The sequence below is a fragment of the Lissotriton vulgaris genome, unplaced genomic scaffold, assembly GCF_964263255.1.
Source record: "Lissotriton vulgaris unplaced genomic scaffold, aLisVul1.2 SCAFFOLD_4502, whole genome shotgun sequence".
NCBI classification, from domain to species: Eukaryota; Metazoa; Chordata; class Amphibia; order Caudata; family Salamandridae; genus Lissotriton; species Lissotriton vulgaris.
This window is the reverse complement of record NW_028249234.1, coordinates 107,904-126,288: the sequence shown is the minus strand read 5'-3', so window position 1 is coordinate 126,288 and position 18,385 is coordinate 107,904. Positions and strand designations below refer to the sequence as shown.

The 18,385-nt window shown below is 46.9% G+C and overlaps 1 protein-coding gene across 1 annotated transcript in view; it reads left to right on the top strand.

The window, feature by feature from the left end:
• LOC147663645 (collagen alpha-1(XII) chain-like) overlaps window positions 1-18,385 on the top strand; it is a 109,896-nt gene that overhangs the window by 16,483 nt on the left and 75,028 nt on the right. The window contains exon 3 of the mRNA XM_086950298.1: window positions 8,677-8,868. Within this exon, the coding sequence (XP_086806424.1) occupies window positions 8,677-8,868 (192 nt within the window). The remainder of the gene's footprint in view (window positions 1-8,676; window positions 8,869-18,385) is intronic.

The window sequence follows — 18,385 nt, the reverse complement described above, 5'->3', positions numbered from 1 at the left end:
TGGACAGGTTTCCGCCCTGGGATGTGGGACGGACACAGAAATGGCTTCCTGAATTTTTAGAGACTCTGGGTCTGGTGGATAGCTGCAGATTGTTCCATCCTACTCAGCGACAATATACCTTCCTCTCTGATGCCCATGGTAGCCTCTCTCAAATCGACTATGCCCTGGTGCCGGCGGCCCAGGCGTCGTATATTACTGAAGTGAAACATCTAGCTAGAGGCATCTCCGATCACTCGCCGCTCTGGTTCAAGTTTGATATGACCCTGGGTTCCGGTGGTAGGATTGCCACCATTAACCCGTGGCATTTGCGTAATCCTAAGATTTGCAAGGAATTGCTACAAATGTTAGAGCACTATTTTCAGGAGAATGAGGGATCGGTCTCCTCGTCGATTTCGCTGTGGGATGCCTTTAAGACAGTGATTAGGGGTCAAGCTTTTTCCCTGATCGCGGGAGTCAACAGAGAGAAAGAGAAAGAGGTGATCAGGGTTGAGTCAGAGATAGCGAACATCGAAAAGGAAATAGACCAGGAAGTAACCCGGTCTAGGTTACATGTGTTGAAACTTAGGCAGCTTGAGTACAGGACGCTGGTCACAGACAGTGCTTAAGCTTTGAGCCGAGAACAGCAAGGTCGTCTTTATGATGTTGGAGACAAGGCCGGTAAACTGAATGCTTGGTTGGATAGGAAGGACAGAGCAGATCGAGTGGTTCCAGAGTTTGAGACGGAGGAAGGGACTTGTGTTACTGACCCACAAGGGATAATAGAGGGTTTTGCGGATCATTTTCGTACAGTTTACACTTCTGTCTCAGATAGACCGGAAGAGGATTCACATCTACTATTGAGGAACATTCAACTTCCATGTTTGTCGGGGGAGGATCGCGACCTCATGGATGGTAAATTTACCGCTGATGAGATAGCCTTGGCAGTGCGCTCTTTGAACTCGGGGAAAGCAATGGGTCCAAATTGTCTACCGATCGAGTTGTATAAATTTAGACAAGATAAGATTGCCCCCTATTTGAAGGACATGTTTTTAGAAGCTCAAGAATGTGGAGTGTTGCCCCAAGACCAGAGAGTGGCCTCGATAGTAGTGATACCTAAGGAGGGGAAGCTGAGATCCACGTGCGCTTCTTATAGACCGATCTCATTGCTGAACTAGGAACCAAAGATATTGGCTAAAGTGTTGTCTAAGGTTGGTCAAGGTTATAAGTAGTTTAGTACATCCTGATCAATCTGGATTTACCCCACATAGGAATACAGCATTGAATCTACGGCGATTGCATGGAGTTCTGGTCAGGGCGCATGCATTGCGAGAACCGGCCATATTAGCGTTGTTGGACGCGACGATGGCCTTTGATACAGTGGAATTGCCATATCTCTGGGCTGTATTGGCAAAATTCGGTTTCGGTCCCGAGTTTATTAACTGGGTGCGCTTGTTATACACTGAGCCTCTTGCGCAGGTTGTTGTGAACAATCGTGTCTCGGCGCCATTTTGTCTTGGGCGGGGCACTAGACAGGGGTGCCCGCTTTCCCCTCTTTTGTTTTCGTTGGCTCTTGAGCCCCTAGCGGCTTGGATTCGTTGGGAGCCCTCGAAAAAAAGGGTATTCGTTGGTCCTCGCAGTTCGAAGATCGTATTTCACTATACGCTGATGATATATTGCTTTATTTGACCTCTCCCAGGAAATCCCTTAATGTTGTTTGTGATGTCTTGGCCTCGTATGGTAGGAATGCAGGATTGGTGATATATTGGGCAAAATCCTATCTTTATGTGTTATGCGGTGATGCTCCTGTCCTCCCTCGTAATTGTCCTATTCAGATTGCTCAGAACGGGTTCAGATATCTCGGGATCTATGTCTCAATGGATCCCACACTCCGGTATGACATGCATCTCCTTCCTCCACTGACTCGGCTGAGAAGTGATGTAGCTGGCTGGAAGAAACTTCCATTGTCCCTATTGGGACGGGCGGCCCTTTTTAAAATGATGTCCCTACCCCGAATTCTTTATGCCCTCCAGAATACCTTGGATGTGGTGCCGTCTAGCTATTTTTGAGAAGTAGAGGGACTGCAGCGCAGCCTACTTTGGGAAGGCAGACCGCGTATAGCATTGGCCAAGTTGACGCTCCCATGGTACGACAGAGGTATTGCCCTCCCAGATATTAAGAGATACTATTGGGCGTCACAGTTGGGAGCTATAAATCATGGTACCTATTGATCCAATATGGATCCTGGCTATGCCATGGATAAATGGCTGCTCCCTGGCGGTGATTACAGTAGGGCGCTGTACACCAAAACTGTACAGAAAGGTTTGACTGGACCCACTAGAGTTGCGGTGCGCTTATGGCACAATGCTCTTTGTTCACTGGGATGGAAAGACCGTCTGACTCTGGCTACCCCGTTATTTGGATCGGATAAGTTGGGCAGGTTGTGGAATTCGAAGGGTTTTGATCGATGGGATTTGATAGGGATTACCATTGTGGGGAATGTTTGGGTGAAGGGAAGAGTTAAATAATTTACTGAACTACAAACTGAATATGAACTGAGTGGGACGGAGTACTTTCGCAATGTGCAGGTGCGACATGCATTGAGGTCTGTGTTCCCTGATGGGGAAGAGATACCGGAAGCGTCCCCATTAGAGGATCGGATACTGGATGGACATCTACCAGATAGCACCATTTCTCTTATTTATAAAAAATTGATAAATCATAGAGAAGATCTCTTAGTAGACTTAAGGGATAAGTGGACACAGGAGGGTATCAAAATTGATTATGAGGATTGGCAATCATCAATTTCTTCCCCTAAGGAAGTTGCGATCCCAGCAAGATTGAGGCTTGTTCAATTGAAGATACTGCACAGGGTCTAAGTCACTGGTCTGCGACTGGTTAAGATGGGTTTAACGGAAGATGGTTTGTGTAAGCGTGGTTGCGGCCAGTTGGGGGCGTTTTATCATATCCTGTGGGAATGCCGATATATGGTAGACTACTGGTACAGTGTTCATAATGTCATGCAGGAAGTGACAGGTGTTGCTCTTTTACCGGAAGCTAGGAGATCTATATTGAATATTTGGGAGCCGACAGACCTGGACACTGCACAAACTCGATGGGTCTCTCTGGGGGCCATGATTGCCATGCGGAACATAGCACAGCAGTGGGGAGCGGCTAGCCCGCCTACGCTAGAAGGATGGATAGAAAGTATGGATTGGTGTATGTTCTGTGAAAAAACTGTATATCTGGCACGGTGTCGCCCTAGAAAGTGGAATAATATTTGGGGACCCGGGAACCAATATAGGGGGAATATATGTGTACCACCTGCAACAATTGTTTTTGATACTCCTCTTTCCCCATGACCCTTACATCTTAATTTGTCTGATATTTGTGTTCTATGCCCCCCTGACTAATATTTCTGTACCATATGTTGAAGTTGTTACCGACCCTCTTCTGCAAAATGTAACAATGTCTTTCTTGATGCCTTGTTTTAATAAAAAGAAATATTAAAAAAAAGTTTAACTTAAGTTTAACTTTAGACAAAATCCTAATTTAAGAAAAAATCCTTACTTAAGACAACATCCTAAATTAAGACAACATTTTTACTTAAGACAAAATCCTAACTTTACTACTACTAAATGTCTTCTGTGAATACCAAAAGAGGAAGTTTAGGATTTTGGTTCAGATTAGTTCTGTGAATCGGCCCCAATATGATCAAAAAGATCCCTCCAGTTAGAAACCTTAGCAGGTGAGGTTCTAAAGTGCATCTAGGGTGTATAGGAAATGCATATAGGTGCATAAGATGACTCGTGCTATGTAAACAGATACTGTAAAGAGAAACATCCATTTGAGTACCATAACAGCTGGAGTTTGAAAGTATGGCTAAAGTGCATGAAAGAGGCTGGTACTTTCTAAACAAATACCATTAACGTAGATTATAGTTATATATCCTCAAGCTTTCCTAGCAGGCACTGTGTGCAATCAAAGAACCTTAATTGATTGCTTTTCATCCGTTTGCCTACTATGTTATGTTATGCTATAAAAACTGTTATATCGCGCTCTACTACTAACAAGTATCCTGGCGCGGTGAGTGAAGGTTATATGGAAGACAGAGAGACAGAAGGGTTATAAGGTAAGGTTGAACAGATGAGTTTTTAGCCCCTTCTTGAAGGCAGAGATTGTCGGGGTAACTCTCAGGTGCAATGGAAGCGCATTCCAGGTCCTAGCGGTCCTGACAGAGATAGACTGGCCTCCCAGTCTAGAATACTTAAATCTAGGCAGAGTCATGTGGCACAAGTTAGCTGAGCGTAGGGCGCGACTAGGAACATACATAACAAACCTTTTTCACAAATACAGAGGTCCTAATTGATTCATTGCATGAAAAGCAAGAACCATGGATTTGAACACAATCCGGTGAGCGACCGGAAGCCAATGGAGACTGCGTAGATGGGACCGCACACTAATTCTCCTGGGAAGCTTAAACAGGAGACGCACTGCTGCGTTTTGAATGACCTGAAGCCGTTGGATTAGATAGGCAGGTAAGACACTAAACAGGGCATTGGCGTAATCAAGTCTGGCAAGTATGAGAGCGCGCAATACAGTCTCTTTGGCCTCTCTCGGGAGTAAAGGAAAGAACCTTTTCAAGGCTTTGAGGGTAGCAAAGCAGATGCCCGTCAGTTTTTTTATATGGTCCTCAAACTTAAGGTCCTGCCCAAACCAGAACGCCAAGTTCTTGGCCCGACCCCCCATTGATTTGGGGCAGGGCAGGTCAACTGGCCATATGAGGTCTCTAAAGTTGTCAGGGAAGGAACCATAAAAGAGGACCTCGGACTTGTCTTTGTTGCACTTGAGCTGAGCAAGTGCTAACCAGCGGAAGACCGATGATAAACAAGACCGCACCGTCGATGCATCTAAATTGTCCTTTGACCAAGTGAACAGCTGTTGGGTGTCATCAGCGTAGGCCATTATTTTGGCCCCCAACTGTTCCGCCAGATGGATTAGGGGGGTCATGTACACATTAAAGAGCAGGGGACTCAAGGTGGACCCTTGTGGGACTCCAGTAGTGAGCTTCTTTGGCAGGGAAGCGTGGGGAGGCATCCACACCTGTTGCGTCCTATTGGCCAGGAATGATGTCAGCCAATCAAGAGCAAGCCCGCGGCCGCCAGTCTGGCGAGAAGTAAAGCATGGGGCACCGTATCGAAGGTGGGAGAGAGGTCCAGTAAAATCAGGACCGCTCTGCCACCCCCGTCAAGACAATCCCGGATAGCCTCAGGCATCTCCACCAGCGCCGTTTCAGTGCTGTAAGCAGCCCTGAACACTGATTGTGCCGGGTGGAGGGCCTGAGAAGATTCAATGAAATTGTCCAACTGTCTGAAGGCAATCTTTTCACAAACCTTCACCAAAGCTGGTAACAGTGAAATAGGCCGATAGCTGGAGGCAGCGGTAGGATCCAGCCCACCTTTTTTAAAAGCGGTAAGAGTTTAGCCTGCTTCCAGCTGAACGGAACGATGGCAGAGGAGAAGGAGAGATTAACAATCTGTGTCGCCTCCTGGCAGACTCTTTTCGGCACCCCCCCAAGAACTCTCGCTGGGCAAGGATCAGACGGTGACCCTGACTTCAGGGTTTCAAGAACTGCCAGAACATCAGACTCAGAGGCCGGAGAAAAGCTGGTGAACTGCACGCCTGGTTTAGGCATCACGGGAGAGGGAAGTGCCGGGGAGAACTGAAAGCTGTTACATACACTCTGCAAATCCAGACTTGTCCAGTTTGTGACTATATAAACTAGGATGTAGTCCATATGAAAACAAAATAAAAACCCTAAAATATAAATACATTTTTTTAAATGACATGACCCTCTTAGTGTTCCCACCCCCGAAAGGTAATGCAATTTGTGATGCAACACATGTACAAAGAGTTGCATTGCTAAATTTACATTCGCAGGAGGCAGCAAAAGGACATGTCTGATGAATATTAATTAGGAAGGTGACAATTTGCAATCCTTATCCTTAGCTGTGAATTCAGGGCTGAAGGCCTGCAATGAGATGCAGACCTCCATTCTTGTATTTACATTGTGAAACACTTCTTCTTTTAAGAAGGCGCCTTGTTTCATTAAAGGGACGGTGCTGCTTAAAAAAAAATCGCATTTGAGAAGATCTCGGGGAGAGCAAGCGGTGGTCCCATTGACTGTTGCTTGTTCCCCCCGTGATCGACTGACATGACTTTCAAAGGTCCCCTCGGAATCCCTTCCTCTTGGCAAAGCAGTTTCCACCTCCTTTGAGGTTTCGGGAACTGGTCAATGGTTTGTGACGGCAGTTACAGTGAGAGACCATTGTGCGTACAATACCAAACTGTAGTTAGGAAGGAACACCCCTTTTACAGCCCTTCCTAATTGAGATTTGATATGTGTGGCAAAACCTATGCTGGTCCAACGGATTTAGTACATAGGAAATGGACATTTTGTGGTGTCAAACCCTGTGATTATGTGAATTGTAGTGTTTGTGATCGTAAAATGGCTTTGTATGTGTAACCCTAAATTGTGCTTCTGAACCATAGACTTGCAATTGCGCTCATCTGATTTCATTATTTGAGTCCGTCGCTAATTTTCTCTTTCAAAGTATTTTAAATTGGCCCTTATGTCTCTGAGGATTGGCTTCATAATCTGACTGTTATGTTCCAGACATCTATGCATATAAATGAAATATGTGACATTGCCCAAGTTTTGTAAGTTTGTATGTGGTATGTATATAGAGCTGACATAGCTGAAAGGCAGCAGAGCATTTAGAGTGTCAAAGGCAAAGATAGAGTCATCGTGTGACTGAAGAGTCCGCTGTTTATTAATAACAAATGCACACTGTACTGCATTGTGAGCTAAAGTTCTGTATAGAGTGGATATTTATTTTCTTTAAATTGGAGCACTTCTGGCTGTCATGGGATTGTTGTTCCATATTCTAGATGCATGGATGGAGAAGGCCTGTTGCCTTGTTGATTTTTCCATCTCTTCATCTCCAGTCTGATAGTGTCCCTGGTGTAGGTCCACGGGAGATGGTTGGCTTACGAGCTAGATGTGCGGGGCTATCATTCGTTAAGGTTTTGTAGATGATACAGCTGGTTTTGACGATGCCTCAGGCTGTGAGGTGCAATCAGTGGAGATCCCTCAAGGGGGGGTCATTGGTCAAAGTTCTTCAGGTCCATCATTGGCCGACCTGCTGCACTGTGAAGAATGCTCCTAAGGAGAAGTTTGTGGAGCAGAGCATTGCTACCAAGCAGGTGAATGGGGGGTCTAATGTTTCTTTCTAGTTAGTCTCACTTAGTAGAAAGGGCTGGCCTCCAGCCCTCTTAGTTTTCTTGGGAATGTGTTCCATGAAGATGAGATCTGTGTCTAGAGTGAGATGGCAAACAATCAATTGGGGAAGTGCAGAGGAGATGATAGAATCACCCTCCTGAACTAGACTTGTAAACAATGGGATTCTATCAATGTGAGTGGTGACTAATTTTATATGATTTTGTATATTCTCTAAACTCGTGGATACACTGCAATTTGAAAATCAGGCCTCTCTGCGAGTGGCAGAATGAGGGCACAGTGTGTGTTTTTAAAATACCCCTCACACACTATGAATCCCATAGTGTCATTCTCCCATCATTGGGGTCTTCCCGTCCCTCTACGGGACGAGGCGTGCTTCGACCTACGAGTGACGCAGGAGCACTTATATTTTTGACAATAGGCTATGTGATGTGATGAGGATAGTGATATGTGTTGGGGAGTGTAGGGACCTATTTACGTGAATGGTAGTGTAAAAAAAGGGTAAAAAAATCCCTGGCTAGTCGAAAAAATAACTTTAATGGCTTCACAAGCTGGGAACATTAAAAAGGGGGTTAGTAAGTAGAATTACAAGTGTGGTCTACTTTGTCGACATGACATGTTTCATAGGCAGACCCCTCCTGCCTACTCATCAGGACTTCTGTTGATCCCTACAAAAAAACTAAATTCTAAACTAAATGTTAAATGCCTATGGTCCTAAAACTTAACAGCAAAATTGGCTGCTAGGTTTACATCTTTGGGGACCATCAAGTGCCCATATGAATGAACTCATGTTAGTTGGAAAGTCAGGCGGAGAACCAATGAAGGGCGTCTCCACGGAAACCCATTTGAGACTAAATGGTGTCAATTAGGATGAGGTGCTCACTACTGTGGATGGAAGCTGGGAGGTTCAGTAATATCAGGAGGCAACGGTCATCTCTATGGGTAATCAGAAGGACACGGTCTATGGTTTGTAGGTTAGTTGTCTCCTTGCTGCAGGACGAACGGACGGCAGATCGATAGTCAGGCAGGGGATGGTTGGTGTTGATCTTGGAGTTGGGCATTGTCTGCTTTCTCTGTGATCTTGTTACAAACATGAATAGTGGCACATCTTAGATGCCGTGGAGCAATCAGCATTGTTTGTGATGTGTCTAGTAGTCTAGATCCTAGTTATCATGGTCATTCTCTTGTATTGTTATATCAATTGAGCCAGTCAATTCTCACACTTTACCAATGTTTCCATTGACAGTGTAAAGTGCCTCTTGAGCACTTGTTGTTATTACTGAAAATGTAGACCTATGTCAGTCTTGCTGAAGAGTACCTTAGCTCCTTGCTCAGTCTCTCAGCTGTTTATTCTCCCATTCTGTACTCACTCTGTCTCTCCTGGTCCTTCTGTCTTGCAGTAGAGCGAGAAATATTTTACAATCCCAAAGCGAGGAGCTCTGCTGATCTCCATCCTAATGCAAAGAGCTGTGCTGGTCTTCAACGAGCCTTTCAACATGAGGATCAGTCATTCCAGACTTCTGTCGCCTCTCTTCTGAAACCCACTCAATGCCTCCGTCCAGCTGAAAAGAATCATATTCTATTTCAAAAAGGTATGCACTGGTAAAGTATCTGTAATGAGCTTGCATTACAAGGGAGGGATGTCAGTGCGCAGCAAGGATCAGTGCATAACAAGGGAGGGATGTCAGTGTGCACCAGGGATCAGTGCATTACAAGGGAGGGATGTCAGTGTGCACCAGGGATCAGTGCATAACAAGGGAGGGATGTCAGTGTGCACCAGGGATCAGTGCATAACAAGGGAGGGATGTCAGTGTGCACCAGGGATCAGTGCATAACAAGGGAGGGATGTCAGTGTGCACCAGGGATCAGTGCATAACAAGGGGGGATGTCAGTGTGCACCAAGGATCAGTGCATAACAAGGGAGGGATGTCAGTGTGCACCCGGGATCAGTGAATACCAAGGGAGGGATGTCAGTGTGCCCCAGGGATCAGTGCATAACTAGGGAGGGATGTCAGTGTGCACCATGGATCAGTGCATAACAAGGGAGGGATGTCAGTGCACCAGGGATCAGTGCATAACAAGGGAGGGATGTCAGTGTGCCCCAGGGATAAGTGCATAACAAGGGAGGGATGTCAGTGCACCAGGGATCAGTGCATAACAAGGGAGGGATGTCAGTGTGCACCAGGGATCAGTGCATAACAAGGGAGGGATGTCAGTGCACCAGGGATCAGTGCATAACAAGGGAGGGATGTCAGTGTGCCCCAGGGATCAGTGCATAACAAGGGAGGGATGTCAGTGTGCACCAGGGATCAGTGCATAACAAGGGAGGGATGTCAGTGTGCACCAAGGATCAGTGCATCACAAGGGAGGGATGTCAGTGTGCCCCAGGGATCAGTGCATTACAAGGGAGGGATGTCAGTGTGCACCAGGGTTCAGTGCATAACAAGGGAGGGATGTCAGTGTGCACCAGGGATCAGTGCATAACAAGGGAGGGATGTCAGTGTGCACCAGGGATCAGTGCATAACAAGGGAGGGATGTCAGTGTGCACCAGGAATGAGTGCATAACAAGGGAGGGATGTCAGTGTGCACCAGGGATCAGTGCATAACAAGGGAGGGATGTCAGTGTGCCCCAGGGATCAGTGCATAACAAGGGAGGAATGTCAGTGTGCACCAGGGATCAGTGCATAACAAGGGAGGGATGTCAGCGTGCACCAGGGATCAGTGCATAACAAGGGAGGGATGTCAGTGTGCCCCAGGGATCAGTGCATAACAAGGGAGGGATGTCAGTGTGTACCAGGAATGAGTGCATAACAAGGGAGGGATGTCAGTGTGCACCAGGGATCAGTGCATAACAAGGGAGGGATGTCAGTGTGAACCAGGGATCAGTGCATTACAAGGGAGGGGTGTCAGTGTGCACCAGGGATCAGTGCATTACAAGGGAGGGATGTCAGTGTGCACCAGGGATCAGTTCATAACAAGGGAGTGATGTCAGTGTGCCCCAGGGATCAGTGCATAACAAGGGAGGGATGTCAGTGTGCACCAGGGATCAGTGCATTACAAGGGAGGGATGTCAGTGTGCACCAGGGATCAGTTCATAACAAGGGAGGGATGTCAGTGTGCCCCAGGGATCAGTGCATAACAAGGGAGGGATGTCAGTGTGCACCAGGGATCAGTGCATTACAAGGGAGGGATGTCAGTGTGCACCAGGGATCCGTGCATTACAAGGGAGGGATGTCGGTGTGCACCAGGGATCCGTGCATTACAAGGGAGGGATGTCAGTGTGCACCAGGGATCCGTGCATTACAAGGGAGGGATGTCAGTGTGCACCAGGGATCCGTGCATTACAAGGGAGGGATGTCAGTGTGCCCCAGGGATTAGTGCATAACAAGGGAGGGATGTCAGTGTGCCCCAGGGATCAGTGCATAACAAGGGAGGGATGTCAGTGTGCACCATGGATCAGTGCATTACAAGGGAGGGATGTCAGTGTGCACCAGGGATCAGTGCATAACAAGGGAGGGATGTCAGTGTGCACCAGGGATCAGTGCATGACAAGGGAGGGATGTCAGTGTGCACCAGGGATCAGTGCATTACAAGGGAGGGATGTCAGTGTGCACCAGGGATCCGAGCATTACAAGGGAGGGATGTCAGTGTGCACCAGGGATCCATGCATAACAAGGGAGGGATGTCAGTGTGCACCAGGGATCCGTGCATTACAAGGGAGGGATGTCAGTGTGCACCAGGGATCCGTGCATTACAAGGGAGGGATGTCAGTGTGCACCAGGGATCCGTGCATAACAAGGGAGGGATGTCAGTGTGCACCAGGGATCCGTGCATTACAAGGGAGGGATGTCAGTGTGCACCAGGGATCAGTGCATAACAAGGGAGGGATGTCAGTGTGCACCAGGGATCAGTGCATAACAAGGGAGGGATGTCAGTGTGCACCAGGGATCAGTGCATAACAAGGGAGGGATGTCAGTGTTCACCAGCGATCAGTGGCTTATGAAGGTGTGAGTCGGAATCAGTAGAGCCGTGGCTTCATGGTAAGTTTGCTGCACACACAACACTAGAACCAGCCTGCAATGCAGACATATCATAATCAGATATTACTTTATATTATGGAAACCATAGAAATTCATTGAAAAGAGCAAAGGTTAAAGTGGAGTTATAGGTAGGTCTTCTAATGATAACAAAAACTAATGTTAAAAAAACAAAAAAACACTGATATTCACCAGATATACGTACCTGACATAACTATAACTTGCACCGCTATGATGCACTGCTTATGACAACACGTATAAAATCACTGATGACATCTCCAATCCATGATGTACAAGTTAAACTTGTGTCAGTGATGTATAACTGGTGAATTTCAGTGATTGGTTTTAAACGTCAGCTTTTTTATTACAGAAAGACTTGCCAATACCCCCATATTATCCCTTATTTTTTCAGTGAATTCATACGCCCCCACATCCTTGTACCCCTTAGTGCCCTCTGTAACACACGCAAAAAAAATACGTGTAAACCTAAACTTATTTATGTAGAATGTTTATAGAGTAAAATGTGTCTCATCAAAGCCCCTGTACTCCAATATGAAGTCAGGAAATAAAGTGAGATCCTGAAAGCTGCCAACAAAGTCCAAGGTATTTAGAATCGATCCAATCTGAATGCTGCGTCGATCTCAAACCCGTGTGCCTTGTTTGCTCTCCGTGCTCTCACCTGCCTTTGGTAGACCACCGGTCTAAAGGAGTAAGGGCCAGATCTACAAACGCCGATTTCCAATTTACGATTCTCTCAGTTCTCGTAAATAAGAACTTGGTGTTCCTAATGTATGAAAGTCATTGAGTTTCATTTAGGGATTCCTTGTGGGTTGCAAATTGATCTACCTCGTGCATAATATTGAGGGAGGTTGCAATTTGTGACCCATTAGGAATCACAGTCATCACAGAGATGTTGGCCTGCAAGGGTCAGAAGACCACCATGTCTGCGATTGCTTTTTAATAAAGCAATTTTTTTAATGCACCCAGTCTTCCTTAAAGTAAAGCAAGATGCTTTTAAAAAAGAAAAAGTGAAAATTTGCAGGTTAATTTATAAGAGTAGGCCATGGGCCCACTGCCTGCTCTTAAAAATCTCAAAGCGGAAACAGTCCTATGGGGAGCACTTCCGATTTGCGAATGGTTCACCACCTCCTTCAAGGAGCCGGTGAAATAGGAATGTTTTGCAACCGTAATTTGCAAAACATTCATATATCCCTTTCAGACTCAGTATTTGGAAAGGACGATGTAAACTTACCCTTCCAAATACCGAATTGCAAACACAAATTGCGATTTGGTAACTTGTTACGAAATCACAATTTGTGTAATGTTAATTTGTAAAAGCATTTTTGCATTCAGAAATGGCCCAATCGTTCGAATCTGGTAGCATAAATGCATTTTCCTGTATAAGAGGCAAGTGTCTTTTTGTTTAAAGGTAGAGTTTGAGGGGTTCCAGAATCAATGCCCACAGATCTCCCACCAGTTTTTTTTTTTATTCCGATAGTTCATGCTACTAAGATGATTGTAGGATCCTGGTACAAGTGCAGTGAGAGGCCACCTTTGTTAGCAGTGGGACCTTTCATCCTGGAGCAATTGTGGTTGGTAGAAATAGTCTTGATTTTGATCTGTAACTTCATAGAAAGCTAACGGAGTACCTTAATGGCTGCTGTTAGAAATTGGGTTCCTGGTTAATTTGGGTGAAATCCCGGGGAACAGTAACCACAATCCTAGTCAGGGTAAGCTTAAAACACACCCTACAAAATTAAACTGTGCTTACCCTCTGCTAGCTAGGCACAGAGCTGTCAGGCTTAACTTAGAGGCAATGTGTAAGGTATTTGTGCAAAGCATCAAACAGTAAAACTGTAAAAAACACCACACAAAAAGATTCCACACAAAATTAGAAAAATCACTTTTATTTTAATAAATGAAACAAGACCAAAACAATAAAAATTCAAAAGAGTAGTAGCATACCGTGAGAATACACCCCCCCTCTCCCCCTCCGAACCGGCTTCACTGGACCGGCCCCCCTAGCATTCCCTGTTTCTGATGCTCACAATCATTTGCTTCTTTCCATATTGTGCCCCCAAAGTGCTTGAAATGCCATTCATTGTTGGGGTGCAGTTTTCCTCATACTTGGTAAGCCTTCTTAGTTGGGACAGGGGCTTTCGCCTCCACTTCGGTCCCCATGCTATAACTCTGGGCTTACGCTGAGTGTTACGTGTCTGTCTTGTCAGTGTGTGGAACCTTTGCATGAATCATGCTTAAACTAGTGCGTTCCACACCTGCAATATAAGAGCATGCACTTGTCTGCAATGCACTGCATGCTATTCTTTGTTCTGTTCATTTTCTCTGTTTTATCTACTCCTTTAGGTCAGTTTTTATCTTGAAGGTATACTATATATAAGTGTGATATTTTGTAGGGTGCGGCATAACTCACAGACACTTGTCACCAAAACTCACACGGTATGATTAGGGCGCTCATCCTGATGAATTGGTATGCTGTTTTCGACAGTAATTAGGCAAGAAAAACTTTGAGTTTCTCTTAAAACATCACCTTGTGCTTGATCGGACCATTGCATCCATTTCTAGCCTGCCTGATTTTATTCATAACAAGGAAGCACAGTCATTAAAATTACCTTGGGTTTTCCAAGTTATTTTTACCTCATCTCTACACCAGTCTACTCACATTATCACACCCACTCTACACCTCACTCTTCACATCGGCAAAAAACAAAAGAACTCCAGCAAAGATTCCCCCTGCGGGACCCGTTGGGCATTGCAGCGCCGGCCCAACGAGGAGCTTACCGATGATGAAACATGACACCCCTCGGGGGTGTGAGGGCCCGTTGGGCATTGCAGCGCTGGCCCAAAGAGGAGCTGCCTGACCATGAAGTATGATTTACAAAAAGGGGGTGGTGATGAACAGAGTGTCTGAGTTAAACAGACCACTCTTACCCAGTCCAAAGATCAGGGCTTGATCCATCACCGTTATTTATCTCACTGCCCCATACCAGCTCAGAACCTGGCTATATGCAAATCAGTCTGTCCCTGGCCCAGTGCATCATGGGAACAGGGCAGACTAAACTACCAAGCCAATTCTTCACCAGAAAGGAAACAAGCTACCGGGGACCGGTTTCTGGCATTTCAGCTTTCTTCGGCCCGGCTTGCTTGAATCCTGATGGAGCAGTGAGAAAGGGACTCATGTCTGAGTATGCCCTGCCACACCTATAGTGGCCAAAAACGATTTACAAAAAGGGGGTGGTGATGAACAGAGTGTCTGAGTTAAACAGACCACTCTTACCCAGTCCAAAGATCAGGGCTTGATCCATCACCGTTATTTATCTCACTGCCCCATCCCAGCTCAGAACCTGGCTATATGCAAATCAGTCTGTACCTGGCCCAGTGCATCATGGGAACAGGGCAGACTAAACTACCAAGCCAATTCTTCACCAGAAAGGAGACAAGCTACCGGGGACCGGTTTCTGGCATTTCAGCCTTCTTCGGCCCGGCTTACTTGAATCCTGATGGAGCAGTGAGAAAGGGACTCATGTCTGAGTATACCCTGCCACACCTATAGTGGCCAAAAACGATTTACAAAAAGGGGGTGGTGATGAACAGAGTGTCTGAGTTAAACAGACCACTCTTACCCAGTCCAAAGATCAGGGCTTGATCCATCACCGTTATTTATCTCACTGCCCCATCCCAGCTCAGAACCTGGCTATATGCAAATCAGTCTGTCCCTGGCCCAGTGCATCATGGGAACAGGGCAGACTAAACTACCAAGCCAATTCTTCACCAGAAAGGAGACAAGCTACCGGGGACCGGTTTGTGGCATTTCAGCCTTCTTCGGCCCGGCTTGCTTGAATCCTGATGGAGCAGTGAGAAAGGGACTCATGTCTGAGTATACCCTGCCACACCTATAGTGGCCAAAAACGATTTACAAAAAGGGGGTGGTGATGAACAGAGTGTCTGAGTTAAACAGACCACTCTTACCCAGTCCAAAGATCAGGGCTTGATCCATCACCGTTATTTATCTCACTGCCCCATCCCAGCTCAGAACCTGGCTATATGCAAATCAGTCTGTCCCTGGCCCAGTGCATCATGGGAACAGGGCAGACTAAACTACCAAGCCAATTCTTCACCAGAAAGGAGACAAGCTACCGGGGACCGGTTTCTGGCATTTCAGCCTTCTTCGCCCCAGCTTGCTTGAATCCTGATGGAGCAGTGAGAAAGGGACTCATGTCTGAGTATGACCTGCCACACCTATAGTGGCCAAAAACGATTTACAAAAAGGGGGTGGTGATGAACAGAGTGTCTGAGTTAAACAGACCACTCTTACCCAGTCCAAAGATCAGGGCTTGATCCATCACCGTTATTTATCTCACTGCCCCATCCCAGCTCAGAACCTGGCTATATGCAAATCAGTCTGTCCCTGGCCCAGTGCATCATGGGAACAGGGCAGACTAAACTACTAAGCCAATTCTTCACCAGAAAGGAGACAAGCTACCGGGGACCGGTTTCTGGCATTTCAGCCTTCTTCGGCCCGGCTTGCTTGAATCCTGATGGAGCAGTGAGAAAGGGACTCATGTCTGAGTATACCCTGTCACACCTATAGTGGCCAAAAACGATTTACAAACCATGAAGTATGACACCCCTCGGGGGCTGTGAGGGTCCGTTGGGTATTGCAGCGCCGGCCCAATGAGGAGCTTCCCGATGATGAAGCATGACACCCCTCGGGGGTGTGAGGGCCCGTCGGGTATTGCAGCGCCGGCCGAACGAGGGGCTGCCCGACGATGAAGCATGACACACCTCGGGGGTAAAGGCCCGTTGGGCATTGCTGCGCCGGCCGAACAAGGAGCTGCCCGATGATGAAGCATGACACCCCTCGGGGAGTGTGAGGGCCGGTTGGGCATTGCTGCGCCTGCCGAACAAGGAGCTGCCCGATGATGAAGCATGACACCCCTCGGGGGTGTGAGGGCCCTTACTCCTGAGGGATCAGATCCCCAGATCTGTATCCACAGGTAGGTACTGACCTCTTCTGTCAGGAACTGCCTACCTTTCACTGTACATGGATACATGCATACAATATCCCTCAAACCCTTTATTCACTGTACATGGATACCTGTATGCAATGTCCATCAGACCCCTACCTGTCCCTGTACATGGATACATGCATGCAATATCCATCAGACCCTCATTCACTTCAATTGTGTGTCTTATTCCTGCCTCAGGTGCCTTGAGGGTTCCAAGCTTCTTTCAGGTGACTGCGCCCTGGGTTTCTGTCATCCTCAAATATGAAATCACCTCTCCATCTCTCTGCCTTCTCTCACTGACCATCCAACATACAGAAAAGTGCTCGAAAAGTGGCTGTTACACTGAAACGCTTTTATGTTATTTGTTTTCTGTTCTAGGTAGAGTGTAAAAAAGGTATTCAGTGTTTTGTAGATACTCAGTGTATTGTGTCACTATAGAGGAGATCGGCCCTGGGTCACCCCCTCGACCCTCACTTATTTTAACCCTGATATTTATCCTGACAGTGGATTCGGGGCAATATGGCCGATGCCCAGTGGAGGTGCTTACACAGCTGGAGAGGAGATCAGCCCTGGTTCACTCCCTCGGCTATGTATCCTTCCTCTCCCCCCCGCTTCTGACGAATTACTGTAACTTTGCTTTTTTGTCCAATGTTTGACTATGCTATTGTAACAGATGTAACAGATGTAACCTGTAACTTGTAACTCACTGATCCACATGTAAAGCCCTCTGATACCTCCCGGTCTAGCCAGCTCTATATAAAACTCTTCAAACAAATAAAATAAAAACTTAGATACCCAAAGGTTAAATAAGTGCCCTGGGCAGTGGCCTCTGAAGCCATGGGGCGTGGGTACAGAGGGCGGCCAGTGGCCACTCCCGGAGCCACTCAGTACTGTACGCTGGAGTGTTCAGCGGTCTGTGGGGCCGTGGGGGGTTGGTACAGAGGGCAGCCAGTGGCCACTCCCGGAGCCACTCAGTACTGTACGCTGGAGTGTTCAGCGGTCTGTGGGGTCATTGGGCGTGGGTACAGAGGGCGGCCATTGGCCACTCCCGAAGCCACTCAGTACTGTACGCTGGAGTGTTCATCTGTCTGTGGGGCCATGGGGGTGGGTACTGAGGGCAGTCAGAGGTCTGTGTGGCTGTTGGTGAGATGGCACAGAGAGCAGCCATGGACAACACCCACACCCACTGTGCACTGTCCACTACAGTGTTCAGCAGTCTGTGGGGCCGTGGAGGGTGGGCATAGTGTGTGGGACATTACACGGCTGGTTCTGGAGCCACCAGACAAAGGATCCACCCTGCACCCTGCAGAGTGCGATGCTGGATGTACAAAAGGTTGTAATGTGCAAACTTTTTGTTCATTACCTTATTAATATATGAAAATGTATTTCTATTGCACAAACAGCTGCTGCAAAAGAGAGCGTCTTGGCGCTAGGCAGAGAATCAATAATCACAAGTAAAGCACAGTCAACCCTTCTAGCTATCTACATTTCCTTGAAAGTGACGGACTGGGTTCTTAGAGCCCAGCGGCATCAGGGATAACGCCCGATGCCTTTGAGTTCCCCTGCCTCGGTAAACAGAGACACTGGACACTTCTTGATGACGTCAAAGACCAAGTTTATTGGTTGCAAACAGGGACAGAGGTCTACGAAGCACCCACGGGTGGTTCGCTAGAGACTGCACACCATCATTGAGCGAAGCATGGTCTTTTATGCCATAAATTGTGCTTCAGGCAAGCATTCCAGGCTAGCATCTATTACATACAAACTGACCAATGAGCAAGTGACATTTCAAACATATCGCATGACGACAATCCCACTTTCCATTGTCCAGCCCCCAGAGATGACCAAGCACATTTCAACTTTCCTGTTCGATCAGGCCGGACAAACCCATCATAAAAACCTCAACCCAAATCAGTGATTATTTCATAAAGGAAGGAGCAGAAACAGATTGGAAGGAAGATAGAAAGGTGGGTGCAGTGTGCTGTAAACATCGGCATGTCCTGCTCTTTGATCTCCATCTGACCAGCTGCAGAATAAGGAACTG